General features: G+C 40.5%; 1 protein-coding gene across 2 annotated transcripts in view; it reads right to left on the bottom strand.

The window, feature by feature from the left end:
* LOC110315904 (multidrug resistance protein 1B) overlaps positions 1–21,746 on the bottom strand; it is a 69,774-nt gene that overhangs the window by 40,704 nt on the left and 7,324 nt on the right. The window contains exons 3-9 of one of the 2 annotated variants that reach the window (XM_021189847.1): positions 18,176–18,224; positions 17,497–17,659; positions 12,729–12,786; positions 10,350–10,541; positions 9,535–9,706; positions 8,156–8,280; positions 1,970–2,141 (exon numbers count right to left, since the gene is read on the bottom strand). In XM_021189847.1, the coding sequence (XP_021045506.1) occupies positions 1,970–2,141; positions 8,156–8,280; positions 9,535–9,706; positions 10,350–10,541; positions 12,729–12,786; positions 17,497–17,659; positions 18,176–18,224 (931 nt within the window). The other variant, XM_029535436.1, reaches the window with a different exon arrangement.

Below are 21,746 nucleotides of genomic sequence, written 5' to 3'. Positions count from 1 at the left end.
GACTCCGTGCTTCTGATTCATCTCCCTACACTGCATTCCTCTGTGAAATCTAATGAACAGGCATTTGGGACTTTGTTCTATGTTTTAGTAAAGACACTTTCTTCTTGTTACTAAACACCTGGCTTCCTAGATTGAGGCCTAAGACTACATATGTCACAACTCATTTCTAAGCCATACAGGAACATGACTGTGTATCATACTTAGTCTTCACAACAGCACTGAAAGTTAGGGCACATGCTGTGTCACGTCTGTATGGCAAAAGAGATGAGAGAAGCCAGAAGAGTTTAGACAGCTGCTCCAAATCACACATCGGGTAAAGTCCAGCTAGAATGTGACCCCGGTGAGTCTGGTATGAAATCCTACACACACTACTTTAGTGTTTCTGTTTGTAAGGCAGATCTGTACTCCGTGAACATCTGACACACATCGCTTCTCCAAAGCTGGGGATGTGGCTCAGGAGTAGAAGTGCTGCAGCTCAGACTGACATTTAGGAATCCCGGGTTCTAGCCTCAGCATATGAAAAACAAACAAAACGGTTTCTCTACATCACACTGAGCAGAACACATTCTTATTACAACTCAAGCTCCTCTCACTAAAACACTCACACACACACACACACACACACACACACACACACACACACACACACACACATTCACCAAAAGTATCTACTTCTTAAAAAGAAAACCTACCCTTGCAACAACTGTAGAGATGTCTCAACAGTTAAAAACACACACTGCTGTTGCAAAGGACATGAGTTCAGTTCCAAGCCCGATCATGGGATGTTCATAACCTGCAGTTAAGAACCACCTACAACTCCAGTTTATCTCTCTCTCTCTCTCTCTCTCTCTCTCTCTCTCTCTCTCTCTCTCTCTCTCTCTCTCTCNCACACACACACACACACACACACACACACATTAAAAATAAAATAAAACTTTAAACCACCTTAAAAACTGGGGAAGAGGGCAGTAAAGCTTATTCATAACCAAAGAGCCCTGTAAATGGTGTTAAGCGGGGTTGAAAAATGAAGGCAATTATTATTTCTGTATTACAAATCTAAATTTTGATAAAAAGAATTTTTATCAATAAAATGAAAAATTTTTGATAAAAAGAACTGTTTGTCAGACATGTGGTTCCCACCTATGACTGCCAAAATCAAAAACTAAGGCAAGACAATTGCCAGTTTGAGGATATCCTGGACTATATAGTGAAAGTATAAAGATATAGAAAAGTATTACATTAAGTGATTTTTTTTAAAAAAAAAAAGGTGGCTGTGGTCATGAATTCAATGCATTTGTGTTTGGGGAGGAAAAAATGAGCCCACTATTACAGATTGAGCTTGGTTAATAAATTATTTCATTGTCTTCAAATGAAAGAAATAGCATCCATCCTTGTGCATAGTTCTGTCAGGCAGAAAACCTCTATATAGAATTTTCTGTTGCAAAGAGAAACAATTTATATGTATTCAAATTTGTGAGGTATATTAGCTGCCATTAAAAGTATTTTTATTATTTATTTTTGTTTGAACAGTAACTCAGAAAATAAAAGAAGCACTTAGTACAAAGTTTGTCAAAATGAAACCATCTCATTAAACGTAAGCTCATAGTAGAAAGATGGTTAATGTTAATGTCTCAGAATCGCCTTTTCTGTCTTACCTTCAGAGACTAAATGTTTGCCAGACCTTAATTATATATAACCAAATTAATAATATGCCTTAAAACCATTTAAAACCATATAGTCACCTGTTTCCCTTTTGTGTATTAATCCAGTTTAANTGTAACTTCTCTTTAAGAAAGCAACGTAACCAACCTATAATTTCCTTTCCACTTTCTAACCTGTGAATATATTTGAACAAATATTTCTTTGTAGTATTTAATTGTTTTTCAAAAACATATTCTAAGGCCAAATTAAAAGCATTAAATTGAACTGGCATTTTAATGAATCCTTTTATGAATCATTTATTACTTACGGTAAGCACTTCTCCAATAGAATATTCATTTGAGAGGACCAAGGAGGTCCCATACCAGAATGCCAGAGCGTATGATGCATAGACCAACAGGTAGGCAGTGCCTATGGAAATGCTGACTGTGACAGCTTTCTTTATGCCAACATTTTTAGCTTCTTCTAAATTTTTATTGTACCTGGAAGAAAGGAAACAGAAATCACTACATACACTCCCTTCTTAAATGTTAAGAAACTATCTCAATGTAACAAGAAATCTACTTGAGAACTCTGAAGGCATGCAGCCCAATAGCACACAAGAATTTTCTTCTTTTCTCCATACATTTCCCCTAAGGTGTGCTATTATTATTTTATTTCTTTGTTGAAGAAAAAATTGGGGCTTATATGGTTTTTGGTCTTAGTAATAATGAAATAGTCCAAAATATCAAAAGTGGATATTATTCCACACACAAGAAAAACAGCTGGTCATGGTGACTAGTCTGTACTCCCAGGTAGTACTAGGAATAGATGCTGAAACATCCTTTGATAAAATCCAACACCCCTTCATGTTAAAAGTTTTGGGGGGAGGAGGTCAGGGATACAAGACATATACCTAAGCACAATAAAGGCAATATACAGCACACCAATCAGATTAAATGGAGAGAAACTTAAAACAATCTCACTAATCAGGGGGAAGATAAGTTTGCCCTTGTAGTACTAGGAGACTGAATCAGGAGGACTGCGCCTGTCCCACGGGGGAAGGCCTGTCCCATGGGGGAAGGGGGGGGAGAGCAGGAAGGGAAAGGATAATGAGGCAGAAGAAGGCAGCCGGAGAAGGAAGATGAAAAGGGGGAAGGATGAAGAGCAAGAAGAGGGAAGCAGAGGAAAGAGGAACAGCAAATGGTTAATGAAATGGAGACACAATGCCAGAGAATCTTAACATAAGAAAGCTATTTAAAAGTCTGGACCTTAAGGAGGCTTTAAAGACTGCTCGCTCCCTTGGGGGTGCACTTTGGGAACTGTGGTGTGTTAGCCATGTTTTCGATATCTGAATAAGCTGTACTAAGTGGGTCTGGAGCCAATAGTCCTAGAACCTAGGTGACCCAGAGAAAATGACTGAGAGCTACAGGTCGCATAGGGACACAAAATGCTCTCCCTTAGAAAGCAAGCACTGTACTTTATCTCATTTCTATAGTTGTAAATTTTAAAATCACTGATCTACAACATTGTTTTGGATCATGAATATATAGTAGGTACAGGCCAGGGAAGCTATGACATGTGACAGTGGAGACACAGACTGCCCTGGGAATGAGGCAGTGAGAAAGCCCACATTCTAAGAGATGAGGAGATAAATTCTGGATCAGGCTTAAATTACATGGATGTTTGCTTTTGGTAAGATGGCAGTTTTCACTGTTAATCCTACTGATCTGTGCACTTGGGAAATTTATTCCATCTTCAGATATCTTCAATTTCTTTCTCAGAGACTTGAAGTTCTTGTCATACAGTTCTTTCGCTTGCTTGGATAGACTCACACCAAGGTAATCTGTATTATTTGTGACTATTGTAAAGGGTGTTGTTTCCCTAATCTCTTTCTCAACCTGTTCGTCATTTGTATAAAGGAGGTCTATTGAAACATTCTTCATCCCTGGGATGAAGCCTATTTGTTCGTGGTGAATGTCTTTGATGTGTTCTTGGACTCAGCTTGTGAGTATTTCATTGAGTTTTTTTGCATCCAAGTTCATAAGAGAAATTGGTCTGAAATTGATCTTCATATGGTTTAGGTATCAGGGTGACTGTGGCCTCATAGAATGAATTTGGCAGTGTTCCTTCTGTTTCTGTTTTGGGAAATAGTTTGAGGAGCATTGTTATTAGCTAGTATTTGAATGGTCAAATCTGCCCTAAAACCATCTGGTCTCGGTTTGGTTGGTTTGTTTGTTTGGCTGGTTGGTTGTTTTTTTTGTTGTTGTTGTTTTGTTTTGTTGTTTTGGAGACTTTTATTGATTGCCTCTATTTTCTTAGGGGTTATAGGACTGTTTTGATAGTTTACCTGATCTTGATTTAACTTTGGTAATTGTTATCTGTCTAGAAAACCACCCATTTCATTTAAATTTTCCAATTTTTTTTAAAGTACAGGCTTTTGAAGTAAGACTTAATAATTTTTGATAGCCAGAAACTGGAAACAACTCAGATATCCCTCAACTGAAGAATGGATATGGAAGATGTGGTTCATTTACACAGTGGAATACTATTAAACGACTAAAAACAAGGACATCATGAATTTTGCAGGCAAATTGATGGAACTAGAAAATATCACCCTGAGTGATGTAACTCAGACTCAAAAGGACATGCATGGTATATACTCACTTATAAGTGTATATTAGTCGTAGAGTACAGGATACCCACGATATAATCCACAGACTCAAAGAGGCTAAACAAGAAGGAAGGCCCAAGCAAGGCTACTTGAATCTCACTTAGAAGGGGAAATAAAATAGTCATATCAGGCAGATGGAGGTATGGTACTAGGTGGAAGAGAGGATTGGAAGGCAGATGGGGGGGTTTCAAGATCAGATATGGGGAGAGGCAGAGAGAAGGCCAGAGGGCCAGGTGAATGAATGAAAGTCTACACCTAGTGGGGTTGGGGGCAAAGGGAGCATTTCTAGTACATGCCAGAAACCTGGAATGGTGGAGGCTCCTAGGAGTCTTTGGGGGTAATCTTAGTTGAGACTCATAGCAGTGGGGATATGAAACCTGTAGAGGCCATCTCCTGTAGCTAGACAAAGATAGAACACTGAGGGAACAACTGAACAATAATGGGCCCAACTTGAGACCCATCCCATGGGCAAGCACCATTTAATAATACTCTGTTGTGCTTGCAGACAGGAACCTGGCTCTCCTCTGAGAGCCCCTGCTTAACAGCTGACTGAAACATGCAAAGACCCATAGCCAAACATTGGAAGGAGTTCAAGGAATCTTATGGAAGAGTTGGGGGAAGTATTGAAGGCCCCAAAGAGAATAGGAAGACAAACAGAGTCAACTAACCTGGACCCTTGGGGGCTCTTAGAGACTGGGCCACCGATCAAAGAGCATACACACGCTGGACCAGCATCCCTCTCCCAAGCACATAAGTAGCACTTGGTTTTAACGTGGGTCCCCCAACAACTAGAGTGGGGCTGTCCCTAAAGCTGTTGCCTGTCTATGGAATCCATTCCTCTACCTGGGCTGCCCTGTCTGGTTTCAGTGGGAGAGGATGTACCTAGCCCTTCAGAGACTTGATGTAACCGGGTGGGGAGATATCAGGAGAGGAGGAAGGGCTCTACTCTCTCAGAGAAGAAGGGGACAGCGGATGAGGGAGAGAGTGTGTAAGCAAGGGACCAAGACAGGGAGGCAGCAATCAGGGTATAAAGTGAATAAATAAGTGATTAATGGAGAAAATTTTACATGGAGGAGCTGAATTATGGAACTGCACTCTGCCAGCATATGAGGGACACACAGGCTTGATTTGACTAAGCTACTAAGCCTACTAGTTCTCTTTCCTACCTCAACAAACTGGTATAAAGGGTGGCCTTAAAGAGTGACAGGAACCACAACACTCCAATTAAGAATGCCGGGTTACCCTCATTAAAGAGATGACCCAGAAAAAAAAATCTGCTACCCATTAATTCCCGATGGACAACACCAACTCAAAAACAAAAAATTAGATGAAAACCCAAGAAAACACATATTCTCCCAAAAGGCCTGGCACTGACAGTGACTTAGCTGAAATTCCAAACAAAGAATTAAAGCATATTACTATATTCACATTCACAAAATTAAAAATCATGAATGTACTCAAAGAGCATACAAGCATCTAAATGAAATATGGAAGCCAATTCAAGATATGAAAATAACTCAGTACTGGCAGAAGTATCGAAGAAAAAAATTAAACCAAAATGATGCTCAAAGCATAACACTCAATAAGTCAATCAAAAGCTGTGTGGAAAGCCTTACTTCTAAGAAACTGGATAACATAGAGGACAGTCTAGCTAGCAAGACTTGAATCAAGGTAAAAGAATTGCATCATTAGGTCAAGGGCAATGATAAGCTTTTAAAAAACAGATAAACAGAACATGCAAGAACCTTGAAATACCATTAAAGTTTAAATCTATGAATGATGGCCATCACAAAACAAGAACTTCATGCCAAAGGCTCAGAAAATACTTCCAACAAAAACCATAGGGAAAAAAAAAATGCCACATCTAGGAGAATAAATGTCTGTCTAGGTACAAGACACATACAGAGCTCCTAAGAGACAGGACCAGAAAAGAATTTCCCTGTGTCATCTTATAGTTAAAACACTAAGATCATAAGAAGGGAGGGAGGGAGGAAGGGAGGGAGGGAGGGAGGGAAGGAACTAAAAGCTGTAGGAGAAAAGGACCAAAGCCCATAGAAAGGCAGAGCAATCAAAATAACAGCTGATTTTTCAATAGAAAAAACCATTGGGGCTTGGAGTGATATGGTTGAAAGAACACAGCTAATAACCAAGACTATTATACCCAGAAAAACTATCTCCCATAACTCCCATGGAGAAACAAAAATTTTTCCATGACAAAGCAGTCTAAAGACATACCAGTCTGAATCTGTTAGAGAAAAAGCAGGGCGGATACTTGAACATTTAGACATAAGGACTTTCAGAATAGGACTCTGATGTGATAGGATTTCTCTGTCCAATCACATTAAAATATTAGTGCAGCAGGAGGTCTGTGATTGGACAGGGAAAAGGGAGGTGGAGCTAAGAGTTGCAGAGACTGAGAGCATCAGAGGAGAGAGAAAAAAGAAAAGCCAAGATGGAGATGGACGGACAGGAAGAAGAACCTGAACCAGCGTGGCTTTAACTAGTCACAGGTAGTTATGCTATCATAAAGGTTAGAATAATTGGGACAATTTGTCTAATCTAGGTAGGCAACTTTTATCATTATCAATTGGTTATTAAATTATTGTAATGGCATCTTGTGAATTGAGAATTTATTGATCTATAAATCTGATTTGTTAATTATAAGCTTCTAGAGTTTTGATTTACTGGGTTACTAAAATGTGGGACCTCTGACTACAGACAGGGGTTTGTCTGGCAGAAAGAGAACTATCTGCTCCAGAGACAAGGGAACTAGAGCTGGGAAAGTAGCTATTGGTCGCTGAGGGGGTGGGTGGGGGGTGGGAGGTGGGGGAGGGCTAGAGGCAGAGAATAGCCTGGCTGGACTGCACCAGGGTGGAGAGTTGCTGGCAGTAGCTCTGGAAAATTGCAGGGTTTTGTTTGTTTGTTTGTTTCTTTCTTTCTTTGTTTTAATATTTCCTACAACACTCTGGTCACTCAGGAAATAGAGCCAACAGTCACCAGATAGGACTCCACAAAAGAAAAAAAAAATTGTATCCCAGAAGGTAACATTTAACAAACATGAGAACAACGAACCTGTTAATCTAAACTATTCTAACTATTGAATTAAATGCATTCAAAATTAAATGACATACAAGCTCTGTGACAATATATTCCACACTAGCCTAGAGCTTTTGCCACCTTGGGAAATTTTCATCGTCTTTGATCCCAGACCCCATCGCTGCCCTAGCTATGGGAAACATACTCGAATCTCTCAGGCCTCAGGCTTGTTAAAATCCCCCCTAAGAGATATCCTACACCATATTTAAATGTGCCTTCCTCCTGCTCCTTAGTACATTTCTCTTATCAAAGCATAATTTTAAAGATTATGTGAGTTGAGTGGCAGGTGTGCATATGAGCAAAGATGGCTTTGGAGGCAAAAAAAAAAAAAAAAGGTATTAATCAGATCCTCTGGAGCAGAAGTTACAGGTCGCTGAGCCCACAAGAACATTATACCCTCTTAATCACTAGGCAGCTTTCCACCCCTATCAAAGCAAATGTCAACGTCTTTCCAAAAAAAGAAAAAAAAATATTCCCATGACTCTCTTTAAAGTTTTTTACTTCTTAAACTAATGGTTGTCTGTATAGCAGAAACTTCCTTATTTGTAGTTTCTGTACCATTCCATCCTCTTAGGAATGAAAACATAGGCTTCCAAACATTTCAATGCCAAAAGCAAACAGAACATATACAGAACATATATACTCCCTTCTTCTGAAGGCATGTAATAGGAAAACATACTTAGAATTGCAACTTTTCAGAACACCAGCAATGGCACAGAATTTTACATTTCTAGCAGAAGTCCAAACCTTTCAAGTTCTTTCTTTTGTCCTCCAAATGCAACCACAGTTCTGATGGCTGCCAAGACTTCTTCAGCAACTGCTCCAGCTTTAGCATAAGCCTGGAGTTCCTTATTAGTAAATGAAGTCAATACCTGTCAAAGTGCAATCTCATATCATTTAAGAATGCCTAGCAACTCTATCTTTTGCAAAGTAAAAAGTAAAGACATAAAAATGTTGCTCATACTAAGGAGCTAAAGAGGTCTGCAACTCTATAGGAAGAACAATATGAACTAACCAGTACCCCCAGAACTTGTGTCTCTAGGTGCATATGTAGCAGAGGATGGTCTAGTTGGCCATCAATGGGAGGAGAAGCCCTTGGTCTTATATGCCCCAGTACAGGGGAATGCCAGGGCCAGGAAGCGGGAGTGGGTGGGTTGGGGAGCAGGGCGGGAGGAGGGTATAGGGGACTTTCGGGATAGCATTTGAAATGTAAATGAAGAAAATATCTAATAAAAAATGTTGCTCGTACATTAATCATTATACAAAGCAAGATCTTTGAACCTCGTGGGAGAGCAAAAGTATAATGGTTTCCCTCTCAGTGTCTTCTAGCTGCCTCAGTGACTGTTCAAGGAAGAGAATCGGGGACACAAAGGGACTCTGGGTCAGATGACTCCTGTGCCTGGGACCCTTCTGTTCTTCCCATTTGGGTTGGGAAGGCAGCCTGAAGCCCACAGTGAGAAACAGCTTCTTAAGCTGCCGCACATATCTTTTAAATGAGCCAACACTCTAAGGATCTAAGATGTGCAGAGCAGGGCGTGAAACAAAGGTCCCAGTAACTGAAGCAATGTGTAGTTCTTAAAGATTAAATTGCGCTCCCTTTTCCTTACCTATTCTACAAGATATCTTAACACATTTAAAATAATTTTTTGATTAAATTCTGACATGAATCTAACCATAACTTGTTCGATGTTTTACTAAGCTGAAAATCAATTAAGAAAAAAAAAAGCTTTTAGGCTGGCAAAGGCTGGGTAAGATGGTTCATTGGGTAAACACACAATTCAAGCCTGACTAGTTGAGATTGTTCCCTGGAGAGTGACAGTTAAGTCTTACAGAAATCATTGTAGAGTGGTATAGACCTGGGAAAACCACTTCTGTCCCTCACACCTCACAGTGATATGGTGCTGTCCTGTACTGAGCACAGATCTTTCCAGCTCAGCATGTATTTACTATAAAAGTGGGGAATGAGATAGGATGTCTCCTTCCTTCCTAGACTGTCCACAAATAATAGCTCAGTGGGGCAGAGTCATCTCATCCTGCTGATTAGCAAACAGACGTCTAAGAACAAGTACCTAACTCACAGTTGTGGTAAAAAGAGTCTGGGGAGGCTCTGCAATGTGTGCACTTACCTTTGCCCACAAAGCAGATGACAGTCCAATAAGAGGGCTAACAGCCAAAATTACGAGGGTTAGCTTCCAGCCACGTATAAATCCTATTATAAAACCGGCTAAAAATGTTGTTATGGACTGAAAAAACATCCCAATTTTGTCACCAATTCCGTCATTAATTTTGGACACATCACTAAAGGAGAAAGAAATTGTGTTACAAATAATATCAGATTTGCAAACACAGAATTTATCGTTTTACATTGCATCACTGAGTCTGACATAAATTAATGTAGATTGTTTCCAGCAGATTTGACATTAACAATATTCTGTGGTCCACACAGCCTCAGAATACAAACATGGGATGTGTAAGACTAGTCACTGTGAAATTTCCAACTGCTCAGAGATTTCTGCTCTGTGCATTGACGCTGTCCTCTCTGAACACAATCTTTGAGTTCATCATGTCTTCCATGAAGCAGAGGATGACAGACAGGAGCCCCTTCCTTCTTTCTACTGTCGTCCAAGGGTTCCATGGAGCCCTGGCAGGACAGTGCTCAGTGGAGCAGACAGGCCATGTTGTTGCATTGCGAACTACTGCTGTGCTCAGTCTTGATTCTAGGAGCTTAATCCCTCATTCAGTGCCAGACAAGCAGGAGTCCCCTCCCTACCTCCCATCCCCTGCCAGTTGTGAACAAGAAACTGTGTGAGACACAGGTACTGTCCACAGGGCTTTACTCTGCTCAGTGATGCACCCGCACACCTAACAGAGCTGGTGGTATCTGCTTCACAGCATGAAGAACAAGACCACATCTGACTTCAGCATACAAGGAGGTACTCACTCGGTGAGCCGGGTGTTGAGCTCCCCAACGTCATGCACGTCAAACCAGCCTATCTCTTGATTCATTATAGCATGAAAAAACTTCTGCCTAATCTTGTGTATTTGTCTTCCAGCTGCCAGGCACCAAAGTGAAACCTGGATGTAGGCAACTATGAGCACACCAGCACCAATCCCGGTGTAATAGTAGGCGTACCTGAAAAACAAGAACACTGCATTTCCGCGTATCCCATCCTCCTTAACAGATGAGAAGCAGTTGTAAGGAGCTGTAGGGGTCAGCATCTGTCTATGTCTGCACTAATGTAGAGAAATGGCCAGTAGTGGTCACTGCAGTGGGGTAAATAAATCCCCGCTCTTCACTTAAAAACCTTGTAAACTCAGACGAGCTGCTTAAGATCCTGTGTCCCAATTTCCTAGCTGGTAAAATGGTGCTTGGGCCAGTGCCTTACATAAAATAAGCATGCAGAGGAGTCAGTTGCTATGAGGGAGTGCTTGACATACTGGCAATCAGGTAAGACATGCCATTGTAGCCCTAATCTTACTACATCATGAGCATCATAAGAACTCAGCAATGGGCCCCATCAGGCTGTCTGCTTTTCAAGGGACAAGTGACAGAACTTTTAGAAAGTGGAACCCAGAGATGGGAGTGATGCCATACCATTGAACTACCGACAGACTGTGGCTGGTAAGTGACAGCTGAAAACTAATAGCATTTGTAGGTCATCTGACCAACTGGTCATTTTGAACTACCCCAAAATGTTTTAAGAAATCAAAAGAGCAGCCCTTCTTATTTAAGTTGAAACAATGAGAAATGAAAGTCCTCAAATTAAACTAAGAAGAAGACCAACTGATGTTGACTTGTTCTGAGGTTTCACATTCACAAGAATGAACATCCCTTGGGCTTCTCTAATTAGTTGATGTTTAGACTAAAAGAGAACCTTCCAAAATGAAATACAGGATACAGATTTCCCCATTTTTTTTTAAAAAAAGAGTTTTCATTATCTTCTGAAGAATGCAGTATGTCATGGGGAAGCATCAAAATGCTTACTTAAAAGCAAGAGATTGTCTGATGTGATGGTCACAGTTCTGTGCTCAGCCTATCAGGAATCTTACTAACAATACATGCCCTGTTACCTCTTACAACTTGCAAGAAGATATGGTGCAACTACAATGCTTCTCATTAATAGATGAGTCTATAATCAATTATTTTTCATGTGCTGATGATATAGCAAGAGTAGCCATATTTAACAAATGTAATTTATTTTTAGGGGACAGCCTGTAAATTGTTGTTGTTGTTGTTGTTCACTTATTTACATTTTTTTCTTTTCTTTTTTCTTTTTTTCTTTCGAGACAGGGTTTCTCTGTATAGCCCTGGCTATCCTGGAAGTCACTTTGTAGACTAGGCTGGCCTCGAACTCAGAAATCTGCCTGTCTCTGCCTCCTGAGTGCTGGGGTCAAAGGCGTGCACCGCCATGACATTTTAACAGTTTTTTAAAAATAAGATCTTGTTATGTAGCCCAGTCTGACCTCAATCTCAGAAGCCTCCTATATATACCTTGACAGTCCTAAGGTGTGCCCACGATTCCTTAATAATGTATTTTAAACAGTCAATATATTGCTGTTAACTGGGCATTGGTGCTTAAACCTGTAATCCTGGCGCTTATACAGCTGAGGCAGATGGAATGCCACAAGCTAGAGAGTAAGTAGCTTTGGCTACATGCTGAGATCAGATGGGGTATATATGTATATATATATAGGCAATCAGGTAAGACATGCCATTGTAGCCCTAATCTTACTACATCATGAGCATCATGAGAACTCAGCAATGGGCCCCATCAGGCTGTCTGCTTTTCTTTCTCTCATATATATATATATATATATATATATATATATATATCCTCTATATAACAGTAGTCCAAGGATTTACTTCAATATCTTTCAAGTATAAGCAAGTGGCTATGCCTCCTTTAAACATGTCTATGGTTTCATCCATAGAATAATGTAGAATCATATTGTCTGATTATTGTTATAGATCTTTACACATTTGTTAAAAGATATTGAGCAACAAACTTTAAAGCATATAAAGTATTAAAATGTTTCCCCAACGTAAGCCATGGTCAAAATTAAACATTTATTTATTCTAGGGTGTTTTATTTCATTATTTTGAATTAGAAGCTGAGTTTAAAATTTTCCCTCTGGCCAGTCTTATTATCATTATTACTAGGGAAACTGTGCAAGAAGCAAGGTAATGATTACAAAGCTGTGGACAGTGAGTGATTCTTAATTCAGCTTCAAATCATCTTATAAGAGAGAAAATTTGTATAGATCATTCTAACTGGATTCATGCAGGAAAGATTAATGAAAGAATAAAGTGCAGAATTACATGGCAATGTCTTCCTCCAAACTGCTGTTGCTGACGATCGGAGTACTGTTGACTCCACCTAGACAACCAGAAAACAGAGCTGGCCCATTGATGCCTCTTTGATCTCCAATGATAATAAACATAGAAAATAAACCAAACTCATTTCACTTGAAATTCTACACAAAAGCAGGATTCGAGTGACTCAGTTAAGTTCAATTCAGTTCCAATTCAAGCTTTATTGACATTCATTCAAATACTTTCCCACTGGCCCTGCACAACTACACACAGCCTACATTCAAGAAGAAGAATGTAGAGTTACTTTCAAGAAGAAACTCACAGTGACAAATAAACACCAAAGTGACTGGACACTTGTGCAGATATTTAAGCCCTAGCACTCCATTTCTTTACTCTTATTTTACTTCAAAATTATCATGAAGAATAGAGCACAATACAATATTGGGAAGTGCTAACAGTCTGAACCAAATACATGAGACACCCCAACACCACTATCCACATAAAAATAACTACCAGTCAACATTTTTATGTATTTTTAAAATTTTCTTTTATAGATGTACCTAGATACAAAACATTTTTTTGTTTTTGTTTTTTGTTTTTTGTTTTTTGTTTTTTGTTTTTGTTTTTTTCGAGACAGGGTTTCTCTGTATAGTCCTCACTGTCCTGGAACTCACTTTGTAGACCAGGTTGGTCTCAAACTCAGAAATCCGCCTGCCTCTGCCTCCCAAGTGCTGGGATTAAAGGCATGCACCACTACTGCCTGGCTTATACAAAACATTTAAAAATGAACTTTGTTCTACATTCATTAACAATTTTTCTTGCCAGTGTATGCTTATATCAATTTTAAGTTTCAATTCATTATAGTTGTTTCCAATATCATACTGTTACAAACAATTCTACAAACTGGGAATATTGCTCAGTGAGGATCTACTTACCCAGCAACCACTATGTCCTAGATTTCATCCAGGACCACACAAACAGACAAATAATACTGCATAAGAATGTGTATACATGTATATGAATATATGGTAAATATTGTATAGGAAAAATTACCATAATCAGGACTGCTCAGTCAAGGAAAGGCATACTTCAAATCTTAAAGTCATTGCAACATGATAGATTATAATGTGTGTGGAACTCAATGGGAAGGGAGGGAAAGAAAGAAAACAGATGATTTACGATGTAAATAATATGAACATGTGTGAAGATGAATGAGCTTCTGATCCCCTTGACCTTGGTCCATATCCTATGCTGGATTTAAGGCCCCTTCAACTCATGTATTACCCAGTCTCTAGTCCTATCTTATGCCAACTCACTGTCATTTCTTTAATTTCCTGGATGTCACTTAGACTTTTGTGTGTCCTGTCAATATCAGTACAACACATTTAAAACCACAGCAGTCTTTATCTAGGTCTATCTGCAGATAGCACTTGGTTCACATGGAGATACGAATTCAGATACTACAGAAAACTCCAGTCAGTTAAGCTTTGTGTACACATACACATACACACATTCTCTCTCTCTCTCTCTCTCTCTCTCTCTCTCTCTCTCTCTCTCTCTCTCTCTCACACACACANCACACACACACACACACACACACACACAAACACACACAAACACACACACAAATAGTGAAATAGTGTGTCAGAGCTAGAGAATTCCCTGTCTCAGACATTAGAGTCTTGTGGAAAGGCTGGACAAGTGGGATGTTATGCAATCAGACGTCACAGTGAAGTAGTAAGACCAAGTCCATGCTGAGACCAAGCAGGGCATCAGAAGAGCTAACAGGAGGACTGCAGCATCAACAAAGGATGGACCCACTGAAGTGTTTACATAGCTTTCTGATTATGGCCCTGGATTGTGTAATCCCGTTTAGAATCTGGGCCTCCTTGAGCAATTAACAAACAATGAAGCTCTCTAGTCTAGGACACAGCAATCACAAAATAGTATAGTTTTAACTCAGGATAAACAGAAACACAAAGATGTGGACCCCAGGGACCAAGCAGCAAAAGTTCTAATGGGCTACAAATGAGTTTGGATATTTATGTACACATTTCTTGGATAAGGATTGATAGTGCTTATCTTAGACCTAAGAATTCAAACATCAGGCTAGAATGATGGCTCAGTGATTAAGAGCACTGGCTGCTCTTCCAGAGGCCCTTCGTTCAATTTCCAGCAACCACATAGTAGCTCAGAATCATCTATCATGGAATCTGATGTCCTATTCTGTCGTACAGGCACATGCAAACATAGCATACATAGACATAAAGAGATAAACCTTTTTAAAAAAAAATGTTCAGCTATCAGACTAGGAATATTGCTCAGTGGGACATTAGAAGTTCAATTCTCAGCACCTCAAAAAAATAAGTTCAATTGATGCATTAAGCCATGGGTTTGGTCTCTAATAACAAATGTAAAACGTCCAGGGATGAGGAGATGGCTCAGTAGTCAGGAGTGCTGACTGTTTTTGCAGGGGACCCAATGTCAGTTCCCAGAACCCACACAGAGTGGTCCACAGCCTCCTGCAACTTAGCTCCAGGGGATCCAATGGTTTCTCTGGCCTCAGTAGGCAAACTGAACAAATGTCCACCTGAATGTTACACACACACAAACACACACACACACACACACACACACACACACACACACTTTATCTAAAAAAGAAAAACAAAGGGTCCTTAGAAGCTAAGTACATCATTGAATTATCAAGAGTATTTTCATATAGTCATTGCTAACATTTTTGAAAAATTTTTATGCTTGTATCATGTTAATTGGGTTCCCCAAATTGCACGAGGGTCCCTGCCCCCAGTTGGTTTTGGGAAATAAAGTTGCTGGCCGTCAATGACTGGGTAGGGAGACAGAGGTAGAACTTACCAGAGGATTACCATGCAGCGGTGGGGGAGGGGTGAGTGTTGGGGGGAGGGGGGAGGGGACCAAGGGAAGAAGAAGGAGAAAGACTCCCCCCTTGCTGAGGGAGAAGTAAAGACCAGGCCTGAGAAGTGGAGGACAGAGAGACAGCCAACTTGTAAGAGTCAGGAAGTGGCCCGGCCCCCCTCCAACCACACAACTGGGTCTAGGACAACAAAGATGGAATACAGACTTTAGTAAGTAATAACTCAGGAATATGGGAGGGGAGGTGTTAGCCACCTGAAGGTTTGGGAGTGACCCAGCCTTTGAACTGCTTAAGACATATTAAAATATAAGGCTGAATGTGTGTATCTTTCATTTGAAAACCCAGAACACTGGGGCGAGCAGTTAGGGACACACGTGGCCACTGCCGGGTTGGTTAGAGAAGAGATTAATCGGTTTCAGCTACAATTTCCTTCCCTTTTCTCTCTCTCCAAACCCTCCCATATACTACTTTCTTTCTTTAAAATCACGGCCTATATTTTCATTAGTAGTTGTTACACACACACACACACACACTCACACACACACACACACACACACCCCTACCTAAATATATAACTGGAACCCGCCAACATGTTCACTGAGTACAAACTGAGCTGTAAGTCCTCCAGTACTTTATGGCAACTCAATCTCTGCATGACCGGCAGTGACCTGAAAACTGACGCTCAGAGCTAACAACCTGTCTCTCCCAAGTCAGGACGTTTGTGTGAAAGACAACGTAATTCAGCAGCTCACGCGTTTCTCCACTGTTCTGATGTTTGCATCTTTCTGTATTAACCAGTCTCTTCCTTTGAACCTTACCGATTAGAAACTAAATTCTAACAGTCCCCTAGTTATCCAAAAGTCAGACTTTCTGTGGCTTCAGTTTCCTGCAGTGGCTCAAACTGCATCTTGTGACATCATCAAAAGGAGGATCAGGAGGACACAGTAAGATGGTAGAGAGAGGAAATAGGAACAAACTGAAATAACTTTTAGCACAGTGCATTGCTGTATTTGTTGTTTTATTAATTATTGCCATCAATCTCTTGTCATATCTAGTTTATGAATTAAACTTTATCACCGGGGTGCCTATGTAAGAAATACATGGTAAACATATGCAGGGTTCAGTATTCTCTATGGTTTCAGGCATCCACAGGACACTTTTTAAACATGTCCCTGGCAGACAGGACGATTTACTTACCAGCAGAAAGCACTCATAGATTCCCAATTCCTCCTCCATCCATCTTCGGATTCTGTCATGGATATACTATTCCCACCTGTTACTGTAGCTGAGCTCTCCATGCTGTTACCCTGGGTGAGCACTTCCTCCTCATCACTGCATGCTGTCCTTCACAGAGGATCTCTCTAAAGATCTTAGAGAGATCTTGTCTTAGCCTTCTTCTCTGCACTCTAGGATCTGCTTTCAGCCAAAACTGCCCAAATGCCTCTCCGTCTTTTTTTTCTCAGTGGAGAAACCATGTCTTTCCAGTTTCTTAGGCTAAAGGTGTTAGAAACATCCCAAACTCCTCGCTTACACTCAGAGCCATGGACATTATGAGAAACTCACACTCATAGCCATGGACTCTCGAACCATTGCAGTCCTGGTTAGATCCTGTACTTCCTTCTGAAGCATTCAAAGACATTTCTGACTTCATAGAGCCTCCTCCTTTTCGACTTATCTCTGCCAGCGCTTCTCCTAGATGGTCTAGTGCCCATAAACATTATCTTCTCAGACTCATTACAAACATGAACGAGAGCGCTGACCCTACGCCTTTTACAGCACAAAACACAACACTGCACATTTGGTAAAGGCCCTGCAAATGGTTCATTAAGAGAATGTTACTTGCAAAATTCCAATAAACGTGGTCCCGCAAATAGTTCTTACTTTGATTAGTAATGCTTGGCAGGATACTGGTTTCTGCTTTTGTAAAACTATCTGTCATGTTTCCAAACACCAGCATCAAGAGGGGAAGTAATGTTCCGTGGATAATAGCAGCGAGAGTTCCCAGAACCATGCACAGCTTGTCCAGCCAATCTGCATAGCGAAACTAGAAGAGAGCAGAGCATGCGCACAGTGAGCACATGAAACCGGAAATGGCACTTCAAACACATGTTAGACTGCCACACTACTGTCTAACGCCAAGCTCTGCTCTTCCTTTGCTGTGATCAAAGCATGGCGGTATGCCGTGGTAATCCCAGTACTTAGGAGGCAAGAGGTAGAAGGATCAGGCATTTGAGGGCAATCTGTTCTACATGCACAGCAAGACCTTGTCTCAAATAACAGCAAAAAGATGGAATCGAATACAGCAAGCTTCCTCTACCTGGCTGGCAATGACTGTCAAGAAGAAAAATACAGGTAAAAGATCCCTGGCAACATAACTAACTTGGAGGAAACGGAAAACTGAGGAGGGAGCTGCTGAGGCTCAGTACATGGCAAAGTATGATTGGCATTCCTCCGGAAATAAGCTAACTCCAATCAATTAACTCTACATCCACATTTCCATACTTCCTTAGAAAGCTGCAGGAAACGTCTCCTTGTCGAGGGCAGTGTTTCCCAAACTCACCATCCCAAATATGCCAACAGCGGGTTTCTTTTCTTTCTTCTCCTTTTTACTGAGAAATACAACAAAGGAATTATTCAAAACTTCAAAAATGCTACGAAAACTTTAAAGTTATAAAACTAATGATAACCAGAACAAGTATGTCAGCACAGTACTCATTAAAACAGTCTGATGTCACCTATGAAGTATAAATACAAATGTTCCTATATTTTGCACATTTAAATATATGACAATCACTGGGTATTGTATTCCTATTTTTAACTCTTTATATGTATGTTCTCATGAGTATGAGTAGGGATGGGGGAAGAGCACAAACATGCAATAGTGCATATATGGGGGTCAGCAGAAACCTGGGGTATCATTCTTTGACTCCTACCAGTGGAGACAAGGTCTCTTGTTACTCAGCATTGGATTTACCAGATTAGCTGTCCCATTAGCTTCCAGTGAACCTCCCATTTCAACTTCATACTTCCCCAACAGAATATTACAGATCCGTGTTACCAGGTCTGGCTTTCAAACGCTTCTCCCACAGAGTTGTCCTTGCCCAGGTGTTGGGATTTGTCTATTTGCTCATGTGCTAGACAGTTCCTAATTTTTATGATCAATAGCTACCCATCTTTTACAATAAAACACTACACATTCAAACAAAATTAAGTTTTCTATTTTTGTACCTCTTTTGGATTCTTTTTGGTTTAATTATGCTAGTATGGCTGGGCATGACAAAGTATATTTATAACTCCAGTACTGCAAAGGCTAAGGCTATGATTACAAGTTAGAGGAAAACCTGAGCTAAATAGTGATATTCTATTGGAAAAAGAAAGAAAGAAAGAAAATCAATCATGTTTCGAATTAATCCTCCCATTACCTTCTTGGTAAGTCTAAGTGTAGTTTAATTATTACTTAGATTTCTACTACTACTACTACTACTACTACTACTACTACTACTGCCACTATTGGCACTCTGGATAGTATTTGTAATCACTCTCTTTACTCCAGGGAAAGCAGTGATCTGATGTTGAAAAGTAGTTAAATTACTCTAAGAGAAAATGGAATTCCAAGAGCACTCCTGAGGTCCTAGGTGAACTATAACAAAAACAAATGCAAGCTTAAAAACCTGTGATTTTTCCAATTTTCTGCGGAATCTCCAGATTGATTTCCACAGTGGTTGTACCAGTTCGCAATCCTACCAGCAATAGAGGAGTGTTCCTCTTTCTCCTCATCCTCATCAACATGGGCTGTAGCCTGAGGTTTTGATCTTAGCCATTCTGATTGGTGTAAGGTGGAATCTCAGGGTCATTTTGATTTGCATTTCTCTGATCACTAAGGACTTTGAACACTTCTTTAGGTGTTTCTCAGCCATTTGCGATTCCTCTGTCGTGAATTTTCGGTTTAGTTCTATACCCCATTTTTTGATTGGGTTATTTGGCTTTCTTGGTTATTAGCTTCTTGAGTTCTTTATATATTTTGGATATTATCCTTCTATTGGATGTGGGGTTAGTGAAGAATTTTTCCCAATCTGTAGGTTGCTGATTTATCTTACTGATTATGTCCTTTGCCTTACAGAAGCTTTCCAGTTTCATGAGGTCCCATTTATCAATTTTTGATCTTAGAGCNTGAGCCATTGGAGTTCTGTTTAGGAAATTTCCCCCTGTGTCAATAAGTTCAAGGCTCTTTCCCACTTTCTCTTCTGTTAGAGTCAGTGTATCTGGTTTTATGTTGAGGTCATTGATCCACTTGGACTTGAGCTTTGTGCAAGGTGACAAATATGGGTCTTTTTTCATTTTTCTACATATTGACAGCCAGTTAGACCAACCTAAAGATCCAGCAATACCACTCTTGGGAATATACCCAAAAGAAGCCCCACCATGCAACAGGGGTACATGTTCCACTATGTTTATAGCAGTCTTGTTTATGATAGCCAGCAGCTGGAAACAATCCAGATGTCCCATGACAGAAGACTGGATAATGTGGTTCGTTTACACAGTGGAATACTTCTCAGCTACTAAGAAGGAAGACATCCTGAGCTTTGCAGGCAAATGGATGGAACTAGAAAATATCATTCTGAGTGAGGTAACTCAGACCCAAAAGGACATGCATGGTATGTACTCACTATTAAGTGGATATTAGCCAAAAAAGTACAGAATACCAAAGGTACTCAAAAAGGTCAATAAGCTGAAGGGCCCAAGTGGGGATGCCTCAGTTCCACTTGGGAGGGAGAAGAAAGCAACCACAAGGGGAGAGGGAAGGAGGGACCTGTGAGGGAAAGGGGAGGGGGAGGGGGAATATGAATTGGTATTGGGTAGGGGGAAAGGACTGAAGCCCTGAAGGCCAGTAGAAAGAATGGAAACAGGCAACCTTGGGAGGTAGGAGGTTGGGGGTAGGGGGACTCTCCAGAATGCACCAGAGACCTGGGAGGGACCTTAGATGCAATGCCCTACATTGGGAGGAGGGAACTTGTAAAGCCCACTTCCAGCAGAAAGACAGGGCACCAAGTGAGGGATGGGTTGCTATCCCACAGTCAAAACTTTCACCCATAATTGTTCCTGTCTGAAAGAACTACATGGATGGAAATGGAGAGGAGTCTGAGGAAAAGACGGTCCAGTGATGGGCCCAAAATGGGGTCCAGCTCAATGGGAGATCCCCAAGTTCTGACACTATTATTGAAGTTATGGAGTGCTCACAAAAAAGAACCTATCATGACTGCCTTCCAAAAGACCCAACAAGCAGCTGTAAGAGTCAGATGCACATATTTGCACCCAACCAATGGACAGAAGCAGCTGACCCCTGTTGTTGAATTAGGGAAGGCAGAAAGAAGCTGAGAAGAAGGGCAATACTGTAGGAGGACCAGCAGTCTCAATTAATCAGGACCCCGAGATCTCTCAGGCACTGGATCACCAAGCAGACAGCATGCACCGGCTCATATGAGGACCCCAAAACACATACAGTAGAGGACTTCCAGGTCTATGTTCATTCAGAGATGATGTACCTAACCCTCAATAGACTGGAGGCTCTAGGGAGTTTAGAGGTCAGATGGGATGGGGGAGGGAGTGGGAAGTGGGGACATCCTCATGTAGGCAGGAGGGCAGGGAGAGGTATGGGATGTGGAACCAGGAGGGAAATAAAATCTGAAGTTTATAATAAATAAACAAACAGATAAATAAATGATTTTTAAAAACCTTAAGTAAGCATGATGGTAAAATTCATTGTTTTAATTTATATTGATATTTTTACTGTGTAAATGTCAGAATAAAAACATGTATGATGATTTTTCAACCAGAAAGGGAATGTAGAGTTTACAGTTGTGACATGTCATGTGACCAAATAATATTAACAGTTAGGACACAGAGAAGACAGATAGGGCTAGGCAGCTGTGGTGATCTTCACCTGTAATCTTGAAATTCAGCAGGCCCAGGCAGAAGTGGATTTGAAACTGGCACAATGGAAGAAGCTAGAATTTGTGGGTTAGGAGTAAAAGCAGACGTGGTATGTAACTCTCAAGCAAATGATATTCTTCAACATCAAGACTCCAGTTGTGGTGGCACAACTAAGAAACATTCACTGGAAGGGGATGAAG

This window comes from Mus pahari, chromosome 2, assembly GCF_900095145.1.
Source record: "Mus pahari chromosome 2, PAHARI_EIJ_v1.1, whole genome shotgun sequence".
Classification (NCBI taxonomy): Eukaryota; Metazoa; Chordata; class Mammalia; order Rodentia; family Muridae; genus Mus; species Mus pahari.
This window is presented reverse-complemented; position numbering and strand designations above follow the sequence as displayed.